The sequence below is a fragment of the Geotrypetes seraphini genome, chromosome 7, assembly GCF_902459505.1.
Source record: "Geotrypetes seraphini chromosome 7, aGeoSer1.1, whole genome shotgun sequence".
Taxonomy (NCBI): domain Eukaryota; kingdom Metazoa; phylum Chordata; class Amphibia; order Gymnophiona; family Dermophiidae; genus Geotrypetes; species Geotrypetes seraphini.
The window spans coordinates 129,264,680-129,288,794 of NC_047090.1; the positions used below are offsets into that span (position 1 = coordinate 129,264,680).

The following is a 24,115-nucleotide window of genomic DNA, read 5'->3' on the forward strand; positions in this document are numbered from 1 at the left end:
GACAACATCTGATTCTCATCCTACCCTGCAAAAGTTACCCATTGGCCTGTTTTATGGAGGAGGAGGAGGATGTCGTCCTCCACCATGCTAACTTTGCCTATTATGTACCAAAGCTACAGATCATGCCCTCTTTTTCCTTGTACTAGATAATGTTTAGGGGTTGGGGAATTTCTCACAGAGATAATGATAAAACAGACATTGGTAAGAGGTAGGAGTTAAAAGCAGCCTCAAAAAAGTGGACTTTTAATCTAGATTTTAACACTGCAGGAGACTGAGCTTGACGTACTGGCTGAGCAAGATAGAAGGGATGGAGTCTTGAGATTGCAGTAGAGGAGAAGGGTACAGATAAGAGACACTTACACAATGAACTGAGTTCCTGGGGAGGAGTGACTTGATGAAAGGGCTGCTTGTGGAAATGGAGCCTACCTCATTATCTGCAGTCTGGGGTATTCGGGTATAAGGAGTAACTGAGAGAAAAGCCTTAGTCTTGTGGTTATTCAGACATCCTAACCCATGGCAAAACATTGCATTAATAAGTTACAATTGTGTAGAATAAACCAAAATATAGAATACCTTGAATTGGTTTAAGTGCCTGACCATCAGTCTTTCTAGCCCTTTAAAAGTGTATGGAAAAACAAGCAGCAGTGTTGCCCAGGGGTTAGAGCTACAGCCTCAGCACCCAGAGGCTGTGGGTTCAAATTCCTCGCTGCTCCTTGTGACCCTGGGCAAGTCACTTAATCCCCTCATTGCCCCAGGTGCACTAGATAGAATTTGAGCCCACCAGGATAGATAGGGAAATATGATAAAGGACCTGAATGTAAACCACTTAGGATATAAGTGGTATATAAATAATAAAATAATAAATAAAAATAGTCATTTATATTCAGAGGAAAGTATTTATCAAGGAGAGGTTGTTTGTTTTTGTTTTTTAAGACACATAACAATTTAGAACAAAATAGGAGTGTTGTGTTATACCTAGAGAGTAGGTATGTTTTAAATTATGGAAGCATACTACAGATCTTAATGGCAAGTTACTGTAATCTTGTGTGTTTTTTGGCTAGTCTTTTGTGGGTGTGCGATGGGTCCTGGGTACAGGCCTCAGAGGAACAACAGGAAGTAAATTAATGACAATAATAGACAAGAGTGGTTGCATAAAAAATATATTTTGTAGATTAGGCTTAATACTTTAGAGGTGCAATGCTTAGAAGAAAGATACACCATACATATGCTTGTTACTAAAGTACAGGAAGATATTTTGTTATATAGCTGCTTCTGTGTGTGTATATAAAAGTGAAAGGCTGCATTGGGAAAAAAAGGAGAGGAAGACAAGGCATGTCCTGAAAATGCTGAGGAGGAAGAGTGTGTGTGCATAAGCTGAAGATAGAAAGAAGGGGGATGGAAAGAGCAGGCAGAAGGTTTTATTTAAATGTGTGTGTCTGAATGGGGTGGAGGTGTGAAAGGCTGAAGGAGAAAAAGTGAGAAAGGGGGCGAAGCTTGGCCCTCATAATCTTGAGTTTCTGGTATTTTCCAGCATCTTTCTGTGACAATTGGTTTCTGTCTGAAACAGTGGCTCTCAATTGACAATAAGTACCTGTCTTTAAGAACAGGCAACTAGAGCCATTCTTTACCTTAAGCATCAAACTTAGCATATATGTTGAAACTCTGGATCTTCTCAGCACTCTGCCAAGGTTCTTTGTTAATCTCAAGTGCTGGTATTTTAGAAGTCATTTAGGGGTCCTTTTATCAAGCTGTGGTAGGTGGTTTAACGTGCATAATACCACGTGTTAAACCGCCTGCCGCCCTAGTCACTAATGCCTGCATTGAGCAGGTGTTAGTTTTTTAGCTGGCTGCGGGGGTTAGCGTGTGATGAAATGTCCGCGCTAACCCCGCTAGCGCGGCTTGATAAAAGGGCCCCTTAGTGTCATTCTAAGGTATTTTCTGAGACTAAATGGCCAGGAACCTTTGGTCTATCTGCATTGATATGCCCAGAGTCAGATTAATATAATATCCTAGTGGCCTTTGCTGCCCCTCTAGTTAGGCCAACAGAAAATGCTGATAGCTATCATTCAGCAATGTAAGGCTGACACTTATTTAATAAGAAATAAATCTGCAAGATGTATCTTAATTTATAGCAGGGATCTCAAAGTCCCTCCTTGAGGGCCGCAATCCAGTCGGGTTTTCAGGATTTCCCCAATGAATATGCATTGAAAGCAGTGCATGCACATAGATCTCATGCATATTCATTGGGGAAATCCTGAAAACCTGACTGGATTGCGGTCCTCAAGGAGGGACTTTGAGACCCCTGATTTATAGAAAACAAATCTGTTTATAGCAATGTATTGGTTCACATTGGTGAATTCATAATATAGAAATAATTTACAGGTACAAATAACATTTGCTAATCCTGATGAAAATCTATTTTTGATATCAAATATATTCTTATATTCTCCCTTTTTGTTTTAAAGGAATGACTCGTTTGAAAAATGAACTTAGTCGGAATGCTGAGTTCATAGATCTTTATCAGCAGCTAGAAAGCATGTTTACAAATGCCAGTGCCGCTGTTGCAGGTCGGTAACATTCTTGGTACATATATATATCTTTGCTTTCCATATTCCCTTTTTAAGACCTGTTTAAATAAGTATTTTTCAATTAATGTCTGATTAAAGAAATTAATTGTAGCATTTTCTCTACAATTGCAGTAGTGCAGAATTATTTGTAGTGACCAATGAATACCAAAAAATATGTTCCTGACCTTAGTCCTTCTTTGTGTATGGCTTATTTTGATTGTTGTTGTTGTCAGGGTCTCACTGTATCTGGGTAGGTAGAACCAACATTTCAGCAATCATGTTGTGGCTTTTTTCAAGGTGTGCTGTGAGGTCTGCAGTTTGTCTTTATATATAAGTGGGTTCACTGACCTGATTGAGAACAGGGAGTACTGTTGGTTATGAATTTGAATTTTGACAAGAACGTTTGTTGGTCTCAGATTTGAATTTTGATAGGAAAGTTTGTTAGTAACACAAATTTGAATTTTGGCGGGAACGTCTGTTGAACACAAGGAGCAGTGTGGGTTTGAACCCACAACCTCAGAGTGCTGAGGCTGCATCTTTAACCACTGTGCCATGTTCTTCCCTGAAGGAAGCCACAGCATAAGAATTGCCACTGCTGGGTCAGACCAGTGGTCCATCCTGCCCAGCAATCCGCTCACACGGCGGCCCCCAAGTCAAAGACCAGTGCTCTAAATGAGTCCAGCCTCACCTGCGTACGTTCCAGTTTAGCAGGAACTTGTCCAACTTTGTCTTGAATCCCTGGAAGGTGTTTTACCCTGTAACAGACTCCAGAAGAGCATTCCAGTTTTCTACCACTCTCTAGGTGAAGAAGAACTTCCTTACGTTTGTACGGAATTTATCCCCTTTCAACTTTAGAGATGGCTGAAACTTTGGTTCTACCTATCCAGACACGGTGAGACCCAGAGAATAGCAACAATCATGATGCCAGCTGTGGAAACCTAAGAGAACAATTTACTTTAATGTTCCTTAATAAATTTGTTATATTGTAAGTAATCTTTTTTTTTTTTTTTTTAACTTCATTTTTATTTGCTGTCTTCTGGAAAAGACAGGAGGCACATGCCTGAATTCTATAAACAATGCTTTAAGTTAGGCGCTGGTAGGTGCCTGACAAGTTGAAAATGCTATTAAACAAAAATTTTTTTAAAAAAAAAGCTCTTAAAAAATGTAGGTGCTGGAATCACGCCTATGGAGGCGTTTTACGACGCCTAACACCGAAAGTGGCATTAGGCGTCATAAACTGCCTCTGTAGGTGCAATTCATATCAAAGGTAAGCACTGGAAATGTAGGCCTTGAAAACCCTGGTCTGCATTTCCAGCACCTACTTCATACCTATTTTATATGGTGTTCTTTTCATTTCTCGTTTATATATTTTGTACACCATGCTGTTGACAAACCGAAGTGTGATTAAAACTTTTAGTAAAAATAAAATATGTGGCCACATTTCTGCAACTGGTACCGGTACATGCTTGACATTTGACCAGTGCTGGTTTTGGAAGTGCCGACCGATACTGGTGCTGGTTGCAGAATCTAGCCCTTAATGATAAAGAATTGTGTTTTTTTTTTTTTTTAAATGTTTGTTTAAAAAAATTGTTAAAGCTGGAAAAACACTTGAATGATCCAGGAAGATTTGCCATTCACATCCTGTTAACCTCTTCCTTGCTGCTTATAGACTTTCCTACAAACACTGATTTCACTCATATATGCATGATGCAGATGTAATGTAGGCGGCTGGCCATGGTGTCGGGCTACACAGTGTGCCGGCTGTCTGCGGCAATAGCGAGGCTGCCCACGCCTGCTACGTCCTGCCAGTTCTGTTCCCCTGCCGTCTCAAGGACTGAACCCTTGGTTATGCATCAGCGGTCGAGGAGGTGGATTCTCTATGGGTCGAGGCTGGGAACGCCATTCCCACACCCATCTCTCATTGCTCCCGCTCCACCTTGCCCTTGCTCCTCTCCAGATCAGATGTGGCGACCCGCTGATTTTAAGCATATTTCTAAATGGAGGAAAATAAACTAACTAGGATTCCCTTAGTAACAGTGAGTGAAGAGGGAAGAGCCCAGTGGCAAATCCCCGCCTGTGTGACGGGCGCAGGAAATGTGGCGTACGGAAGACCACCTCCCCGGCAGGCTCTGGCAGATACTCCAAATACTTTATCATACTAATGAATGGCTCAGACATTTGGAGGCCTATTCTGGAGCTGCAACATGTATGTGAGGCACTCCACATTCTATGCTTTCACATGGAAACAGTGCGATCTGTCTTAGCAGCAGTGACCCCAGAAGAGTTTCTTGCCACTCTGGATTCATGAGGGCATACTTATACATTCTGCTCTTTCCAGTCCACTGCAGGTACTTGTGGTTTCATGTTTTGCACCAGCATTACCAGTTTTTGGCTCTGCCCTTTGGACTAGCAATGGCTCCTCATTCCTTCACCGAGGTTCTAGTGGTCATAGAGGCTTACTTAAGCAAGATGGGTCTGCAAGTACAATATCCCCTAACTCTTCCAAATAAATTTCATAAAATTGATCTAAATTACCAAGGTCAGAGATAACATACTGAACAGAAGCAACCTTCCATAATGCAAGAAAAATTAATAAAATTCATATTAAAGAGTTTCTGGATCTACTCTAGCAATGTGATTATTAATAATCCCTTGAGAAGCTGAAAATAGCCTCTTCGTTAAAGTAAAAATACTCTTAGACCCGTTCAGAATTTTTAAAAGCAGCTGAGAATAATACATTTTCTTAATGTCAAATATATATTTATTATAAATATCCAAAAGTCAGCTTCCAATCTCTCTTAGTCTTACACCAAATTCTTTCAGCTCTTCACACTTTCCTTTTCAATATTCTAAGATCAGAATTAAACCAAGATAAAGAAAAATTTCTTCCCTTGGACTGACACACCTTTTTTGAGGCCAAAATTTCATATAATTTACAAACTCGTGTACTCCAATTGCCAACAGATCATCTAAGGAATTATCTTCTATACTGAAATGCTCAAACAGATTCAAAATTTCTAATTCAAAGGCTTCTAAATCAACAGAAGATGAATCCAATATTTGTATAATGTCAGACATCGGTTGGAAAACATCCATTCCACCATTCACTAAATAGTTAAAAGCAATAAGATAATGGTTATTCCATGGCCTCGGAGTAATGGCCAAATTTAAAGATTCTGAATTAAAATCGCCTTAACTCAAAAACCAAGTCCAACAAATATCCAGAAGAATGAGTGGAAGAGTTAATTGAGTGAAACCAAAGTCAGTTATTTTAGGGTTGTTGCCTTTCCACTGTGTGCTAGTGAATACATTCTGAGTCCATACCAGTTTCTTAAGTTACCTTGGTTCCAGCTTTGTTCAGGTTGTAAGTCTTAGAGGATGATCTGACTAGCTATCTCTGTGAGAGGAGAAAAAGCAGACCATGTTGAATTTTAGAACTTATCCCATTTCTCCTCTCTCCCATTTGAAAAGGTCGAGGAAAGCAGCTAGTGCAGTGACCCCCATTCCCTTCACCAATGTGGAGGATAGCCAACTAATTTCAACTCAAAAGAGGAGGCATCTGTCTTTCCAGACAAGGCAGTGTTCTCCCCAGAAATTTTTTCCAGCCGAGTGGCATGAAAAAGTAGCCAGGTGGGGTAGGGCGGGGAAATTTGGTGGTGGGGAAAATTAAATGTGTACTATTTTTATTAGTTAATTATTATTATTTTCCAATGCTCAATATGACTTCCTTTTTTAAGGTTTGACACTTGTGCCAGAATATTTTTGCTAAATTTAAGAAGTATCCATTTCTAGAATTGAATAATTAGATATGCGCCTTCTTTCAAATGGTATAGAGGTTTAAAAAAGGTAAATGCGTTAATGAAGTCATTAGATTCAATCTAGCCATTTATTTCTGCATGAATTTAAACAACTAAAAAAAAAAAAAAGATAAATATAGTTCATCTAGTCATACAAGAAACGGCTCTACAGCAGTGATTCCCAACCCCATCCTGGAGGACCACCAGGCCAATCTGGTTTTCAGGCTAGCCCTAATGAATATGCATTGAGCAGATTTGCATGCCTGTCACTTCCATTATATGCAAAACTCTCTCATGCATATTCATTAGGGTTAACCTGAAAACCCGATTGGCCTGGTGGTCCTCAAGGACAGGGTTGGGAACCACTGCTCTACAGCACCTCTAATAATGTTTTTATCACTAGGTTCCTTCCAGAGGTGTCACCGAGGATATGAAATAGATGTGATCCCCATTTCCAGACCTCTTCCACATAATTTATGGAGAGGTGTTACTGAGCCTTGAAAGAGACCTGTGTGATTGAACTACAGCAAAATCAAAAAGTAGCAGATAAAGATCAAAGTGAGAGCTAGGGCAAAATAGTTTAGGTAAAGATGCGGGCAATAATTAGCAATGTATTAAAAATATTTTATTTTTATTTGCTTATAATGTCATTTGAAAGCTGCTTGATAATACAACTTTAATTTAATTCTTTATAGTGTGTGTGTGAGGGGGGGGGGGGTGGGATTGGGGGGGACACCACACCACACCCGTCAACAGTAAAGTTAGAATAAGGTCATTAAATCCAGTGGCGTACCTAGTATATATGACAGCCAGTGCTGATAATTTTTTTAACAACCCCCTCCTCTATATAAAAAAGATATTTTTAGTAATAATCAACGAGTCACACAAGGGTGCACCAAGGAAAAGGCAGCATCCTAAACACTGCAGTGAGCACAAGAACACCAACACACACATTGTAAAGCTAAACAAGCTAGATCCTGCACAGTCAATTGATCCTGTACAGTCGATGCTAACAGAAAGCCATGTCCTTTTCATACACACAGAACACAGATACACCCTTGCCCAAAATAGAATAATCACAAACTAAAAATAGAAATAGGTAGACAAAAGTTAAACTGAACCAAGAAACCAGACTCTGCATAAAATGCAATACCATAGAAACAGTGACACGTCCTGTAATACTGTACAAAATATAAAGACAGTAGATGTAAATTTGAAAAGACTGCTACATAACAATCACCACTTTACAAATTAACAAAATGAAATAAAACAAATAATGCAAAATAAGAAAATACCATTTTATTGGACTAATCCATTTTTCAATTAGCTTTCAGAGGCCAAATCTTTCTTCAAGACAGTACAGTATACTGCTGTTATGGTATCCTGTCCTGACCTGAGGAAAGGGGTTTAGTCCCCAAAAAATTGCCTTATTTCCATTTCCTATTTATAAACTTTAATCAATACAGTTACAATACTACTTGATTCTATGTAAAGCAACAACAAAAAATATTTTCTACCTTTTGTCATTTCTGCTTTAATCATCTTCTCTTCGTTCTCTTCTTTTTATTCAGCGTTTGTCCTCACTCCCTTCCATGCAACATCTATCCTCTCTCTTTGCCCCTTCCACCCAGTCTCTGCCCTCTCTCTCTACCCCTTCAATCTACTGTCCACCCTCTCTCTGCCCGTTGCATCCACTGTCCACCTTCTCTGCCCTTTCCATCCAGTGTCCGCCCTCACTCTGTTCCATATGGCATCTTCCCTCTTTCTAAGTCCTTTCAATAAACTGTATATCCTGTGCCCTTTTTTCCTTTGTACATGATTCATTTCAGCGTCACCCCCTCTCCATTTTTTGTCTCCACCCCTTCCCCATGCTCTGGCATCTCTCTCTTCTCCTTTCCTTCCTTCCTTCCCACTCCACCCCATGGTCTGGCATCTCTATCTACTTCCCTTCTCTCCCCCCATGCCCTGGCATCTCTCTCATCTCCTATCGCTCCCTCCTTCTCTGGCACCTCCTCTTCTTTCTTTCCCTCTGGTTTGGCATTTTATGTCTCCTTTAGTTTCCCTTCCCTCCCCCATGCCCTTGCATCTCTCACTCTCCTTCCATCTCCCCCTCCCACTCCATTATCTGGCATCTCTTCTCCTTCCTTCCTTTTACCTGGTCTGGCATCTGTCTCCTCTCCCTCCCCCCATATGCCCTGACATCTCTCCCCCCCCCTCCATCCATGGTCTGGTAGCTCCTTTCCCTTCCTCCCATGGCCTTGGCATCTCTTTCCTCTCCTCTTCCTTCTCTGGTCTTCTTTCTCCCCTCTCTATCCCCAATTGGGTGCAGCATCAGCACTTCTCCCTCTCCCCAATTGGGTGCAGCAGCAGCTTTTCTCTTCCCCCTCCCCCCTTTGGATGCAGCAGCAGCATTTCTCTTCCCATCCCTCCCATCTCACACACCCGTCGGCAGAGTCACTACAGACTAAGGCAAGTTGTAAGCTTCCCTCCATCGCTGACCTATCTTCCATAGGTCAGCGATGGAGGGAAGCTTACAACTTGCTGCTCTTGCTTGCTTCAGGCCTTTCTCGTTGCCGGGTCCTGCCTTCGTGGAAACAGAAAGTAGGCAGGATCCAGCAGCAAGGAAGGCCCCCGAAGCAAGTAAAAGCAGCAAGTTGTAAGCTTCCCTCCGTCGCTGACCTGTCTCCCGCCTTAACCTGTAGCAAACTCATGCTCTGGGGTTCTAACGTGTGTGTGCCGGCTTCCCTTCTCTCTTCTCCCCCCCCCCCCCCCCCCCCCGGACGTAACTTCCGGTTTCAGAGGGAAGAGAAGGGAAGCCGCGAGAACTGATGGTAGCCATTCAGATAGCGGCATGGGCCCAAGCGGGAGCGCGGAAATCTTGCTCCTGACATGTGCGCCGCTAGCAAAGGAGGGAAACACACTGGACCACCAGGTACTACAGCGGCGTGGGCGGGAGGGTGTTTTAAAAGGGGCGGCGGCGGCATGTTTTAAAAGGGGGCAGCGGCGGCAAGGGGTGTTTGAAAAGTACGGGGGGATGATTTAAACGTACTGGAGGGGGGGAAGATTCCTACAGGGCTGGGTGGGTGCCCGTATTTTGGGCGTATAAAAGAGTCAAATGCCCTGGGACGCTGGGTTGGATTTTCTTTGAGGGCAATGCCTGAGTCTCTGCAAGGGGGGTGGGGGGGAGGGAGCTGACAGATTTGGGAGGGGGGAGGTTTCTCTGCATTAATGATGATATCTTTATTTACCAGTTGTTTCAGTTTCTGGCAGTTGTATGCTTTATTGTTTATCATGCTGTTTGGTTTTCTTTTTTTTTTTTTACCATCAATGAAAAATTGTTTACCATAAAGTGCTGGGGTGGATATGGGGGGATGACTTAAAAGTACTGGGGGGTACGAGGGTATGATTTAAAAAGGTACTGGGGGTTATGGGGGGATGATTAAAAAAGGTACTGGGGGTGTGTGAAAAATTGTTAGTCGGCAGGGACAGATCCTCCTGTCCCGGCCTACCACTAGACCACCAGAGGGAGGACAGGGTACAGAGCCTGGCAGGGAGAATTTGGTTCAGAATGTGTTTTTTTTTGTGTTCCTCTAAATCTAGGGTGCATCTTATGGTCGGGTGCATCTTATGGAGCGAAAAATACAGTACCTAGTTAATCAATTATCTGTGTACTTTTTTTTCCTTTTTGCAGGTCATGAACACGCAAAGCCTTTTATTTATAGTCATCCAAAATTAAAGAAATTAGAAGAGGTAGTGGTAGAACACTTCAAATCTTGGGAACGATGTGAAGGTAGGTTTAAAGAATATAAGAATAGCCATACTGGGTCAGACCAATGGTCCATGTAGCCCAGTATCCTGTTTCCAACAATGTATAGCAAGGTCCGTGAATACTGTATATTTATATTGTCCTTATCTCTTTAACTTTTCCAGTGACATACTAGCACATTCAACAGTTAACTTTATAGGCCATCTCTGATATAAAGGCTGATCACTTTATATGAAATAAATTGCTGTCTGAGAATATAGGAGAAGCCTCTGTGTGTTTTTGGTTCCATTTAACTTGTCATTAAAAAAATTATAAGCAAGTAAGAGCAAAACTTGCATAATTCTTTTCTCACATTTTATCCGAGTGATATCTGATGTTTCCTTTTTAAATAAAAATCGGTGAGAATACTACATCTTTTCAGGGTCTGATTTATGGCATTACTGAATAATTTAAATTTCTTCTAAATGCCTCATTCCCAGTATTAGTAGAAAATGTGGGAAGGAATTTTTAAGTATAAATTCCCAAAATGAAAAAAGTAATCTTTAGTACTGTAAAGCAAAATTGAAACTCAAAATGTGTTTTTTTTTCTCCTCACATCTTAGGGGCATGGCTTATATTTCTTATGCTAGTGCAGGGGCTTTATTTATCAAAAATAACAAGTAGCTGTGTAAAATAATAATTTTTATATAGAGATTTGTTATACTTGTTTTGGTTGTTGTCAATGGTTATATTTATTAAAATATCCCTAGCAAGACACTGTGATAATCTAAAGCAGTGGTCTCAAACTCAAACCCTTTGCGGGGCCACATTTTGGATTTGTAGGTACTTGGAGGGCCGCAGAAAAAAATAGTTAATGTCTTATTAAAGAAATGACAATTTTGCATGAGGTTAAACTCTTTATAGTTTATAAAACTTTCCTTTAACAGTTTTACCTTATGCAAAATTGTCATTTCTTTAATAAGACATTAACTATTTTTTCTGCGGCCCTCCAAGTATTCTATTTTTTTCTGCAGCACTCACATTTAAAGTTTAATATCTTTTCTTTCTCAAAACTGGCACATTTCTATTACTAAATTGAAAATAAAATCATTTTCCTACCTTTGTTTGGTAATTTCATCAGTCTCTGGTTGCACTTTATTCTTCTGACTGTGCATCAAATATTTCTTCTCTTCTTTCAGCCTCCTTTATGCTTCCTCTCCTCCAGACCTCATTCCCTCCCCCAACTTTTCCTTTCTTTTTCTATGTCTGTCTTTCTCTGATTCCTTGTCCCATTTTTTGCTTTGTTTCTGGCTCCCTGCCCCCCCTTCTTTCTTTCTTCCTTCCTGCCCTCCCCCATGCCACCGCCGCCGGGGAATAGGCTGCTGCTGCTGCCGCCGCCGCCATCGGGAACAGGCCGAGATCTCCACGGGGCCGACCAATTCTCGCTGCCCGACGTCAATTCTAACGTCGGAAAGGACGTTCCGGGCAGCCAGGCAGCGATTGGCTAGCCAGAACGTCCTCTCGACGTCAGAATTGAGGTCGGGCGGCGAGAGAAGCAGGGAGATCAAAGAGCATGGTGCCAGCCTGTTCCCCGATGGCAGCGGTGAGAAGGGAAGGGAAGCAGTTGGGCACCCCTGCTCTAGACGAGCTGCGAGCCGCACTCTAGGAAGAACAGTGGAGGGTGACCAGCTGTGCGGACCCCCCCCCTTGGTACGCCACTGGAGTAGCAGCGTGTCTGTCCGGCTCATTCCATTCAAAGCCGCGGGTGGTGGCTCCTTGCGAGATCCGCGCCTGCGTCTGAAGCCTCTCTGATGTTGTGATGTCAGAGAGGCTTCTGATGCAGGAGTGAAAAGCGCAAGGAGCCGCCAACCTGCGGCTTTGAACGGAACGAACCGGCCAGACCCGCTGCTGCAACAAAAGGAAAGGAATGATCCAGTCCAGACCGCGGGCCGCAAATAAAACTTGGAGAGCCACATGTGGCCCGCGGGCCGTGTGTTTGAGACCGCTGATCTAAAGGAAGCAAACCAACAAGCAAGTAGAGAGTACAGATAGCCACACCATTTATTTAACATCTAGAAACATAGGCCATGTGATCTTTATCGGCCTTCATTTTTCTATTTGGTCTGCCTAACCATATCATCTACTAACCCCTCTTCTCCCTTAGAGATCCTATGTACTTGGCCTTTGTTGAATTCACATACACTTTTTATCCCCTTCACGTGAGGTTGCAAGAATTTACCACCCTTTCCATGAAAAAGTAATTTCTGAGATTACCGTATTTTTCGCACTATAAGACACACCCTAGATTTAGGGCTCCTTTTACAAAGGTGCGCTAGTGTTTTTAGCACACGCACCAGATTAGCGTGCGCTACCCGAAAAACTACCGCCTGCTCAAGAGGAGGCGGTAGTGGCTAGCGCGCACAACATATTAGCGCGCGTTATTCTGTGCGTTAAGGCCCTAACGCACCTTTGTAAAAGGAGCCCTTAGAGGAGTAAAACATAAAAAAACCCCATTATGAACCAAATTGTGTACTAATATATACCAGGCTCTGCACCCAGCCCCCCTCACTCCCTTCCAGGCTCTATACCCTGTCCCCCTTTCTACCAGGCTCTACACCCAGCCACCTTACCTCCCTGCCCTACTAGGCTATGCAGGCAGCCCCTTTCCCTGCCCTACCCTGTACCCCCTCTGGTGATCTAGTAGTAGGACAGGGTACAGGGCAGGTGTAAGTGGTAGGCAGCTCCAGCCCCCCCCCCACCTTTAAATTCTGGTGGTCCAGCGGTGTATCGGCAGGAGCGAGCTTTCAGCACTCCTGCCCCTCCCTCACTGGACGGTTGCCTCCTCATTATGTTGGTGCCAGCGGCACACAAGGCAGGAGCAAGCTTTTTGCACTCCAGCCTGGGCCCGCGTCGCTCCCTGAATGGCTGCCGTCAGTTCTCGCTTTCAGTCCCATGATGTTCATCACCATTTGAAACTGTGGAATTGTCATCATAAAAGAACTTAATATGGAAAGTACTTTCTCTGTTGGCAGCGACAATGCTAGAAGAATCAGTAAACTTCAAACCTTTCATCATAATAAAGTGGTCCTTTAATATTGTCTGCAATTTCAGCCTAAGGTAGCCATATCTTTTAATATCAATGAGAAAATAGTTGTACCTAAATGCTATCTTAAATTTCAGAAGACCCTTTATACTTGGGTGTGTGAACAAGTTTATTACCGTCAAAGAATAGAATCCATTAGAAAGGCTTTGCAGCTTTTCATTTGCTGGGCACGATGGACCACTGGTCTGACCCAGCAGCGGCAATTCTTATGTTCTTATGTTGACTCTAATAGACTCAGTAGTCCTGTATGTACTAGCTAATTGGCTAATGTTCTATTATCAGTTTGATATCCCTTTAACCAATATTTTCAAGCTTCATCAAAACAGCAATTGCAACTACTTTAGCTTTCATGAAATCCTCTTTACTAAAGAGTATGTGCAAAGAGGTACTTTGGTCCTCACTCTGTGCCTTCACTTCACACCATGGTGAGAATCAGCCTTCAGTCAGAGGCAGTGTATTCAGTCGAACAATTTGTCGTGATATGTTTGTTTGGTTTTTTTTTCCAACTCTCACATTATATTGTATATGAGTCGCTTCTCAACACTGGAACATTGTTTTAAGAAAATGGACCAACCCTGAGTTTGGAACTGGCCCATTTGTGACTCGCTCCTCTGTCAGTTGCAAAAGTAAAATTGCTGGCCTGTATGCAGTGTGTCAAGTTCACATAAGTTGTGCACCTGTTTTTTACCTTGCCTTGAACTTTGTTTAAAAAAAAAAAGAGTATTTAAATTCAAATCCCCAATTTCACCTTTCTCTCTGAGAGCTGATTATGGACTTTAAAACTGACTTAGCGGACTTCAGTATAAGGAAAGGGCCATGCATACTCAGAACATTACACTTGTTCTGACTCTGGGAGAGATGATCTATCTCAGTGTAATTGGATGATTAATCCTAATGTCTACAGAGAATACCTGTTGGAGATAAACAGCTTTGCTTTGCTCTCCTCTTTGTGGTATATTTATTGGAAGAGTCATAAGAACATAAGAATTGCTGCTGCTGGGTCAGACCAGTAGTTCATCGTGTCTAGCAGTCCGCTCCCAAGGTGGCCCTTAGGTCAAAGACCAGTGCCATAACTGAGTCTAGCCTTACCTGTGTAGTTCTGGTTCAGCAGGAACTTGTCTAACTTTGTCTTGAATCCCTGGAGGGTGTTTTCCCCTATAACAGCCTTTGGAAGAGCGTTCCAGTTTTCTACCACTCTGGGTGAAGAACAACTTTCTTATGGAAAAAGGAGATCTACCAAGCCTCATCATGTACTGCCCTTTTTTTTTTTTTAATTTCTTTATTCTTTTTCAAACTTACATCAAGTGCACAAAAAGAACAACATGAAATACTATCGTATAACACTTGAACATCATACATTATATTCTTAATATGTAAATTAATTAAAAACCCTCCCCCCTCCCATCTTTCTATACAATCCTTAAAACTATCATATTCCTTCAAAATTTCAATTTTGCTACATCTTATCTTCCAATCTCCCCACCCCCCTATGTATATTATCAAAGAAAAATGATGCCTATTCACTACAAAAATCAACCATCGGTCTCCATATCTTTAAAAATTTTTTATAACTTCCTTTCTGTATTGCAATTGCTCTTTCCATCTTGTAAATATGACACAGGGAATTCCACCAAAACGTATAATTGAGATTATTATAATTTTTCCAGTTGTTAGTAATATGTTGCATAGCAACACCCGTCATTATCATCAAAAGCTTATTGTTATGTGCTGATAATTGACTTTTTTTCCTCATAGACATACCGAACAGAACAGTATCATATGATATTTCCACATGATTTTCCAATAAGCAATTTATTTGAGACCAAATTGAATTCCAAAAATTCCTAATGCAGGGGCAATAAAAATTAGATGATCCAATGTCCCCACTTCTAGATTACAGTGCTAGCATCTATTAGATTTAGAGCTATCCAACTTTTGTGAACTGCCCTTTTTAAAAAAAACCAAAAAAAACCCAAATAGGTTAGTAATTGTTAAGAGGTCACTAACAATCCATATATAATAATAATAATAATAACAGCTTATATACCGCAATACCGTGAAGTAAAAGAAGAAAGAGTGCACTATGTTACAAGACCCCCCACCCCCCATCTTCTACATAATGGAGAAAATGGTTTTATAATAATAATAATAATAATTTTATTTCTTATATACCGCTAAACCCTAAGTTCAAAGTGGTTTACAACGAGAGTCGTGCCGAGAGAGAATGCAGTGTTTACAGTAGGAGACATATGTTTACAACAAGATACATATGTTTGGAACAGGATATAAGATACAAGCTTTGGAACCAGAAATCTAGGATACATAAGCTTTGGAACAAGATATCTAAGATACATAGGCTTGGAACATGGTACATCTGAATGGGGCAGTTTGAAAGGTGATGTGGAATGAGAGTACAACTGGTTGTGGCGGCTTGCAAGAAGATACAGGCAATGAGAACACAGGAATTAGCAATATGAGGCGAGATGTTTAGGGTCAAATTACAGAACGAAGGGTTTAGAACAAGGTACAAGAGATCAAAGCTGTTTACAGGAAGATATTTACAATGTGAATACAATACAGGATATTACAATGTGAATAAGATACAGGAAGATATTTACAATGTGAATACGATACAGGATATTACAATGTGAATAAGATACAGGAAGATATTTACAAGATACAGGATATTACAATGTGAAAGTTACAAGAGATCAACGCTGTTTACAGGAAGATATTTACCATGTGAATAAGAGAGGATTACAGCAATATACGTCGAAAGGGGAAGGGAAAAGGTAGCGGATGGGCTTTCGGGGGTTACAGTTGGTAGAAGGGAAAAACTTAGGTAGCGTTGAAGAGGAAAGCATCTGTACAATTTTTAGGATGGTAAATAGTTTTGTATGAATTTTTAAAAATGGTCTTTATTTTTCCATTTTTAGAAATGGATGATGGCATGTGGGTAGTAAGTGAAAATTTGTCTGATTGTACTAAAAGGAATTCCAATGTGTTTTTAACTTAGATAGCTGGGATTTATTTTTTCTCTTTTCAGGTAAAAGAATATCTGATGAGAATCAAGTTGACACCAGAGTTATGATTTTCTCCTCATTCCGAGACAGTGTCCAGGAAATTGCAGAAATGCTCAATAGAAATCAGCCATTTGTGAGGGTAATGACCTTTGTTGGACAGGCCACCGGAAAAAACATGAAAGGTTTTACACAGAAGGAGCAGTTGGAGGTAATGGCCCAAAATAGGATGACTGGAGGAAAAATGTTCAATGGAAAGTGAATTTTCTGACTATAAAATGTATTGTTTTCTTAACTCTTGAAATTGTAGATTTTATTTTTGGGCAAGGATTTATCAGAAGAAGAAATGAGATTTGACTGTCTTTTTCCCCCCAAATGTCTTCAGTTGTATCTGCTTGGAGAATCAAAAATTTTATTTCGCTTTGCTTGTGACATTTCTTTCCTTATCTTGCAATGATTTCTCATCCACCCCTTCTCTGCTTCCGCTTGCTTTGTTTATTGAAGGGAAAGTAGCTTAGTTGCCGTGTTGAGCTCAGATTTGGAAAGTGACAATCTAAAATCCAAGAGAATTGGCAATCAAAACAGGTAATTGCTAGTCAAGAAGCAAGTAAGTATTGAGAGCAGAGCTGTTGTCTCTTCCACAGCCGCAAGAGGGGCCTCAAAATTTGAGTAACCTTGTGAAATTTCCCATTTGCTGAAGAAGTCTGGGACCCAGAGTATTGATAGTAGCAATCATTCTAGCTCTTCCCTACTTAGGCTTTCCTCATCTCGTGCCAGTTTGACTTTTGAAGAAGACAACAACTGTTAGTGAGGCATATAGGCCACATCGACATCTTCCCTTTCAGACCTAGAGTACCCTGTTTTGAACCACTCAATGTTGCAATGACTTATGTGTATCAATGAACAACTCCAACACCGACACTTCTGGTGTCATTCTGTATCAAAACTGAATGGGAGGATGAGTATAGGAGGTGGGAAGGGCAAGTGAATGAGGGGATGAGTGAGTGAAGGCATGGTTGAGTGAGGGGATCAGATGGGTCAGGGAGAGAAATACAGGGAATTTGAGGGGAGGGAGGGAAATGGAGGAAGGAAGAGGAGTGAATGTTGTGAAAGGATTGGAGTGGGGTGTGAGGAGAGAGCTAATTAAATTGAGCCTAAGTATTGAGTATTGAATTTGTCACTGGTTGCTGTATCTCAAAAAAGATATAGCGGAATTATTTAAAAAAAAAGTCAAAGAAAAGCAACCAAAATGATAAGGGAATGGAACTCCTCTCATATGAAGAAAGGCTAAAGACCTGTTTGCAAACCTCTTTGAGTGTGGTTGTAAAACTACAAAACGACAATATACAAGTCCCAGTCCCTTTCCTTTTCCCTAAAGAGGTTAGGGGTCTTCAGCTTGGAAAAGAGATGGCTGAGTGGGGATATGATTGAGGTCTAGTAGAATGGGTTAAAGTGAATCAATTTTTTCATTCTTTCAAAATTTACAAATACTTGGGGGCATTCAATAAAATTACATGGCAATACTTTTAAAACAAATTGGAGTAAATATTCTTTCACTCAGTGAATAGTTATGCTCTGGAACTTTTTGCCAGAGGAAGTGGTGATTTATCTGAAGACATCATCCATGGAACCTGACACGGACAGTCAAAAAGTGTACTGACATTTTAAAGCTAAGACTGCCCACACCACACATCTTCCTGTCTGAAAGCTCGTGGAACCATCAGTTTTCAGCTTTCCATGGAGCTGAGAAACTGTTCTTTAGAGTCTCTTTAAGCACATCAAACTTGTAGATGTTTTGTGCCTTCTTATTTCATTTTTCTTTTATTTTTTAGTCATATTTTTATATTGCTTTTCTCTTTATTTCATTCAATTTTTCCATTGATTTCCAAGGCTCCTAGCAGCTTCAAGCGGTGTACTCTATGTCACAGGACCATATCACGTACGTTTGCAGAAGAGGTCACTTAAAGCCAGGAAGTTGCATTTCATGAAACATTTTGGTTCAACTTCAGGTACATCAACTATGCCTGGAGACTCAACGCCAAACTCAACCCCGAGCTACTCCAGCATCATGACGCCAGCACTGATGGCATCAACGATCTATTCCACCTCTTCATCATCAGTACTACCATTGTTGGAGGAGCCTTGTAAGAAAGCTAAGAAGAATAAACTTCTCTTTCCCTCCAGGCATGCATCAATTTCATCTCAAGCATAATCACCTTTGACACACTCTTTAAGTGTCAACACACTGATGCCAGATCGTTATCTCTACAATTGGTGACTCTGAGGCATTCCTTCACATCGGGGTCCACTATACCTTGACACCCAGTACAGCCAGCGCCTAATGTACACTTGCCAGTATTGGTACCGGTGCCTGCAAGAACAGCTTCAAGCACTGTTGCAGATAGAACTAGCTGAGATGTTGCATTTGCACCCTGTGCAAATTCCTGCATTGACACACCCAGTCTCAGCTCAGTCTGAGCACCGCCCTCAGACTCCATTGAGGCATTGTTCTTTGACCCCATGATGTCGAGGAGACCTCCATCTTCTTCCAGAGAGCAGAGCTTATCATCAGTCTTGAAACTTCTCTTGGCGTTCCCCTCGATGCTTTCCTCGATGCTCACCTTGACAATCACTAACTGCAAGGACTGACGTAGAGGAGTATGACTTAGACTTGTTGCCACGCTCTTCTAGTGATTATACTGACTATCTGCAGATAAATCTTACAGATAAATCTGCAGATAAATCTACATAAATGTTCCTCTTCACAGTCTTATAAAGGAAGCCATATTCAAAAACTGGAAGTCTCCACTCTATGTTCTAGTGGCTCCATGAAAATTGGATGCTTCTACAAAATCCAATTTTACCCAGGCTTTGACAGGACATAGTTATAACACCAATCCTTGGTCGTAGAGTCTGCCTTAAAGAAAGCAAACGATACCAGAACTTAGACAAGTACTGCACCAGATAGAGAAGGCAGAACACTGAATAAATTTGGATGGAGAATGTTTCGGAGCTCCATGCTGGCTAACTGAATTTTGAAGTTTCCAAGTTTATTGTAAATTTGATTAAACGCTTATTAAAATACTAAGCGTATTACAGCAATAAAATAGGGGTAAGAACAGAAATAAAACCAATTAAAAACAACAGTATTAAACAGACAAAATATACTCAGACGAACAAGACACAAAATAAATGTAATAAGAACAAAAAGGATAGGGGGAGAACTACAATAAATACAGAAAAGAGAACATATATGGGAAAAAACAAAAGGGCTAAGGGGTTCAATAAGAAGACAATAGTAGCATAGTTAGCCAAAAGCATCAATGAATAAGAAGCTTTTTAAAGCTCCTTTAAATTTATCCAAGTTCTGCTCTGCCCGAAGATAAGTAAGTAATGTGTGGGTGCGGTAACTAAGAATATTGTTGTTCTGTGGGTATTTTATTATTTTTAAAGAAGGAACCTAGAGTAGATGCTGGCCAGAGGATCTTAAGGATCTATTAGATTCATAAGGTATAAGATTTTTATCGAGGAATGCTGGTTCTTTAGTTTTGAGGGTTTTGAATATTAAAAGGGCAGTCTTATAAGTTATTCAGTATTGGACTGAAAGCCAATGGGCTTTTTTTAAAAGAGGGGTAACGTATTCATATTTTCCAGAGTTTGTAATCACTTTGATGGCAGTATTTTATATTAACTGATATCTTTCTGACAGATTCCATGATATAAGGAGTTACAATAATCTATTTTTGAGATAAGTGAATGAATTAAAATATTAATTGATGATGGTTCCAGGATTTTTGCCAGAGATCTAGTCTGTAAAAGCAGCTTCTTACCACAGAACCTATTTGTGAATGAAAGTTGAGTCGGTTGTCTATAGTTACACCTAAGATGTAATTTGGAGATGTAATTTAAATATTATCTTTCCATGGGAAAAAGAGACTTGGTTTTAGGAATATTAAGAGATAACATATTTGGTTTTAACCAGTCATTATTTTATTTGAAATCGCTCATCCAAAAAATGTCATCTTTTGAGCAATGTATATCATCACAGCATCTTAATTATTATCATCCAGCAAATGATCTGCTGGAAACTAGAAAATACATGGTGCACTTTACTTTTGATGCTTTTGATATAGTCTCTTGAACCTACAGTGGGTTTGTGCTCAGGCTGAGTGGCTCAAATTACACTTCCCCCCTCCCCATTCGCGGTTTCGGCAATCGCGATTTCACATATTCATGATTTTTTTGGGGAGGAGGAAAAAAAGAAAAAAAACCCATAGTTTAGCCTTCTCCCCGGCATCCGGGGCTCACCTGGTGGTCTAGCAGGCTTTCGGGGCAGGAGCGATCTTCCTACGCTCCTGCCCCATGTAGATCGCCAATAGGAAATGGCTGCCGTGAGTTCCCGCCGTAGTCTCGAGAAACTATGGGAACTCACGGCAGCCATTTCCTATTGGTGATCTGCATGGGGCAGGAGCATAGGAAGATTGTTCCTGCCCCAAAAGCTAGAAAGGCCGGGATGAAGGCGGGGGTGGGTCACAGCCGGACCATAAGATATTCGTGGTATTTCACCATTCGCGGTCCGGCTCTGTCCCTATCACCTGCGAATCCGGAGGGAGAAGTGTATGCCTCTTTAAGAGGAGAAAAATTAAAAAGTGCAGGGGTGGGGGAAGAGGTCAATTTGGAGTGAGGGGAAAGAGGACAAGGAGGAGATAGGGAAAAAAGAAATTAGGGGAAAATGGAAAAATAGAGAGAAAAGAATTGGTGTAGATAAGTTGAGGGAAGAGAGGGACTGGTTGGAGAAAAGTACTATAAATGAATGGAAAGAAAGGGTATGATGCTGACAAGCTGCCAGGGGAAGGACAGAGTGGTAGTACCCTAGCTTTTGATTTGTCTACATTATCTGTCCTGCTCTTGACATTTAGATACAGGTTGGTCATACATTATCAGATGTAGTTTGTTTTCCTTTGATGGGTGAGGGGAAATTTGTGAATTATGAGCTCAGCACCCCCAATCATTTTCAAAAGTTGGATCCTATGCTGTGCAAACTACACTTCTCCCTCCAAATTCGCGGGGGATGCGGGCAGAACATAGCCGTGAATACCAAAAAAAGTTAACTTTTTGCATGTTATTTTCATTTTTTTGGTAAAATAGACCTGAAAAAGATAATAAACCGTGAATAACCCAACCTGCGATTTGCTCCGTACAATGCCATAAACCACTAGGAGCAGCGGTTTCCAATGTGAAATGCCGGGTTCAGTGATAAAAATTAGGGGGCGGAGTCAGCAGCCAAAAAATCGCGAATAAGCGAATCTGCAGCTATGGAAACCGTGGATACGGAGGGAGAAGTGTACATAAAATTGCAGCTGAAAAGCTGAAATGTCAATTTTAAAAAAAATGACCTTTCATGTTTAGGTTATAAAACGCTTCCGCGATGGTGGCTACAATACACTGGTCTCTACATGCGTTGGAGAAGAAGGTTTAGATATTGGAGAAGTTGATCTTATTATATGTTTTGATGCTCAGAAAAGTCCAATTCGGTTAGTACAACGAATGGGTCGAACTGGACGGAAGCGGCAAGGAAGCATTGCAGTTATTCTTACAGAGGGACGAGAAGAACGAGTAAGTTTTATAATTCTGTAAAATTTCACTTTTATTCATCAGCTAATCAAATGGAGTAAAAATAAAGTTGGTGTTCTAGGTGGCCAGTTAATCGGTTTTATCTGTTCTAGTATTTTAGTTTTCACTACTATATTTCTAAGTTAAATCAGCTTGCTTTCTTTTTATCTGAGAGGTTATTGTTTGTATGTGTATTTGTGGTATAATTCTGATAGCTTATTTTACATTACATTAGTGATTTCTATTCCACCTTTACCTTGTGGTTCAAGGCGGATTACATAAGAATTGTTATGATATTAAGTACATATTGTTAAGATATTACTTAAGGAATATTTAGAACCTTTTCTATTTTGCTAAGAAGTATTTGGTAATTGCAGGAGGTGTTCAGAACCTGTTTGGTCGTGTTACATTGGTTTTATGAATTTTTTGAAGAGTAAGGTTTTTGGGGATTTTTTTTTTTGAAGGTTCTGTAGTCTGTGGTTGAAGTCAGCAGATCGATGAATTGTCGGTCCAGTTTCGCTGCTCTGGTGGCAAGTAGGTTATCAGACATTTTTCTTCGTTTGACATTTTTGGTTGGTGAGTGTGTGAATATTGTGTGGGTTCTCCTGTGTCTGGTTGAGGTGGATTGAGTTAGTCGATTGTTCCAGTAGGTAGGGCTGTCTCCGTTTATAGCTTTGAATAGTAGGCAGTGGAATTTGAAGTATACTCTGGCTTGTATTGGGAGCCAGTGTGAGTCGAGGTATGCTTCTGTGTTGTGGTCGTATTTTTTCAATAAATAGATAAGTCTTAGGGCTGTGTTTTGTATTGTTTGAAGTTGTTTTATCCTGGTTGCAGGGCAGGGGAGATATAGTATGTTGCAGTAGTCTATTAGGCCTAGGATTAGTGATTGAACCACTAGTTGGATTTGTTTTCTGTTGAAGAATTTTCGGACTTGTCTTAGGTTTCTCATGGTTTTGAATGATGTTTTTATTATTTTGTTGATTTGTGGTTGCATGGTACAGCCTCTGTCAATCAGTATTCCGAGGAGTTTTAGTGTGGGTTGAATAGGGTAAGAGACCGAGTTTATTACTAGGTTAGTCAAGGTTGGGGTTATACTGTTTTCTAGGAGGATGAAGTATTTTCACGAAATATTACAAGTGAAAATTTAGTTTAAGCAATGGACTAGAATGTAATTATAATTCAGAAGCGATGAGAGCTTGAAATAAAGATGAGTATTGAAAGAACAGTCAAGTCAGTATTTTAAAAATACTTCTAACTAGATTCTTAATCTGGCTTTCCTTGTTTGACTCTATTTTTGTTTTTAATTTTACCATTGTTAGGTACTTTTTGAAATAGGTACTTTTTGAAATTCAATCTCCACTGCTCTATCAATTGCAGCAGTATATAGTAGTAGCAATAATATCAGCAAGACATTCAGAACAGCAGCAATATAATTGTTTTGTTTAAATTTATATTTATCTTTTTATCCTGATGCTGTGGCATCTAGAAGTTTTACCATAAACCAATATAAAAATTTGCTTTGGTTAAAACAACTATAATACATATTTTATTTGAAAAGAGGCATGTGAATTTTACGTATAGGTTGATAATGTTGTTACTTTCTGCTTTTTTTATTGCAATTTTTCTTTTACAGACTTACAATCAAAGTCAAAGCAACAAAAAAAGCATTTACAAAGCAATTTTAAGCAATAATAAAATCCGTCTTCATCCTCATAGTCCACGTATGGTGCCTGATGGCTTGAACCCAAAAGTGCACAAAATGTATATCACCCAAAAGATTTTTGAGCCCAAAGACAATTCCAGGCAAAATCCTAAAGACAGGAGGTTGAGCACAGTGTGTAATAAATCATCTCTGTTTCACAATGGACCTGGTAAGAATTTACTTATTCTATGTGCTTAGTAAAGAGTTAAAAGTATCACTAACATATATACAAAACTGTCACATCTGTTAATACTTAATGGAACAGCTGTTTTATAAGGAGTCTTTCTCTGTAGAGCTGACAATCTCAGAACAGGGAGTTTAAGCAGCTAACTTGGGCATGCAGATTGATAGAAAGAAGGACATGAATCAAAGTTTCAATGGAATGGAAAAGGTCTAGGTAGTAGATAGTTGCAGGTAGTACTCACTGTGTGTTCTGGTAGTTTGCTCTTTTTACCTTTTTGATGTGGTTTGCTGGGGTGAAGAATGTTAATTTTGGTTATAATTTCTCGAGGTTTTGGTGGTTTCTGTGGTTCACAGTTTTCTAGTTCACTGTGCTAAGAAGCGCAAC

At 40.4% G+C, this 24,115-nt stretch overlaps 1 protein-coding gene across 3 annotated transcripts in view; it reads left to right on the forward strand.

Annotated features, from left to right (window-relative positions):
- The window catches only part of FANCM (FA complementation group M), a 137,024-nt gene that overhangs the window by 35,179 nt on the left and 77,730 nt on the right, over positions 1-24,115 (forward strand). For 2 of the 3 annotated variants that reach the window (XM_033951615.1, XM_033951618.1), the window contains exons 7-11: positions 2,466-2,567; positions 10,056-10,154; positions 16,259-16,443; positions 21,642-21,848; positions 23,479-23,716. In XM_033951615.1, the coding sequence (XP_033807506.1) occupies positions 2,466-2,567; positions 10,056-10,154; positions 16,259-16,443; positions 21,642-21,848; positions 23,479-23,716 (831 nt within the window). The remainder of the gene's footprint in view (positions 1-2,465; positions 2,568-10,055; positions 10,155-16,258; positions 16,444-21,641; positions 21,849-23,478; positions 23,717-24,115) is intronic. The other variant, XM_033951616.1, reaches the window with a different exon arrangement.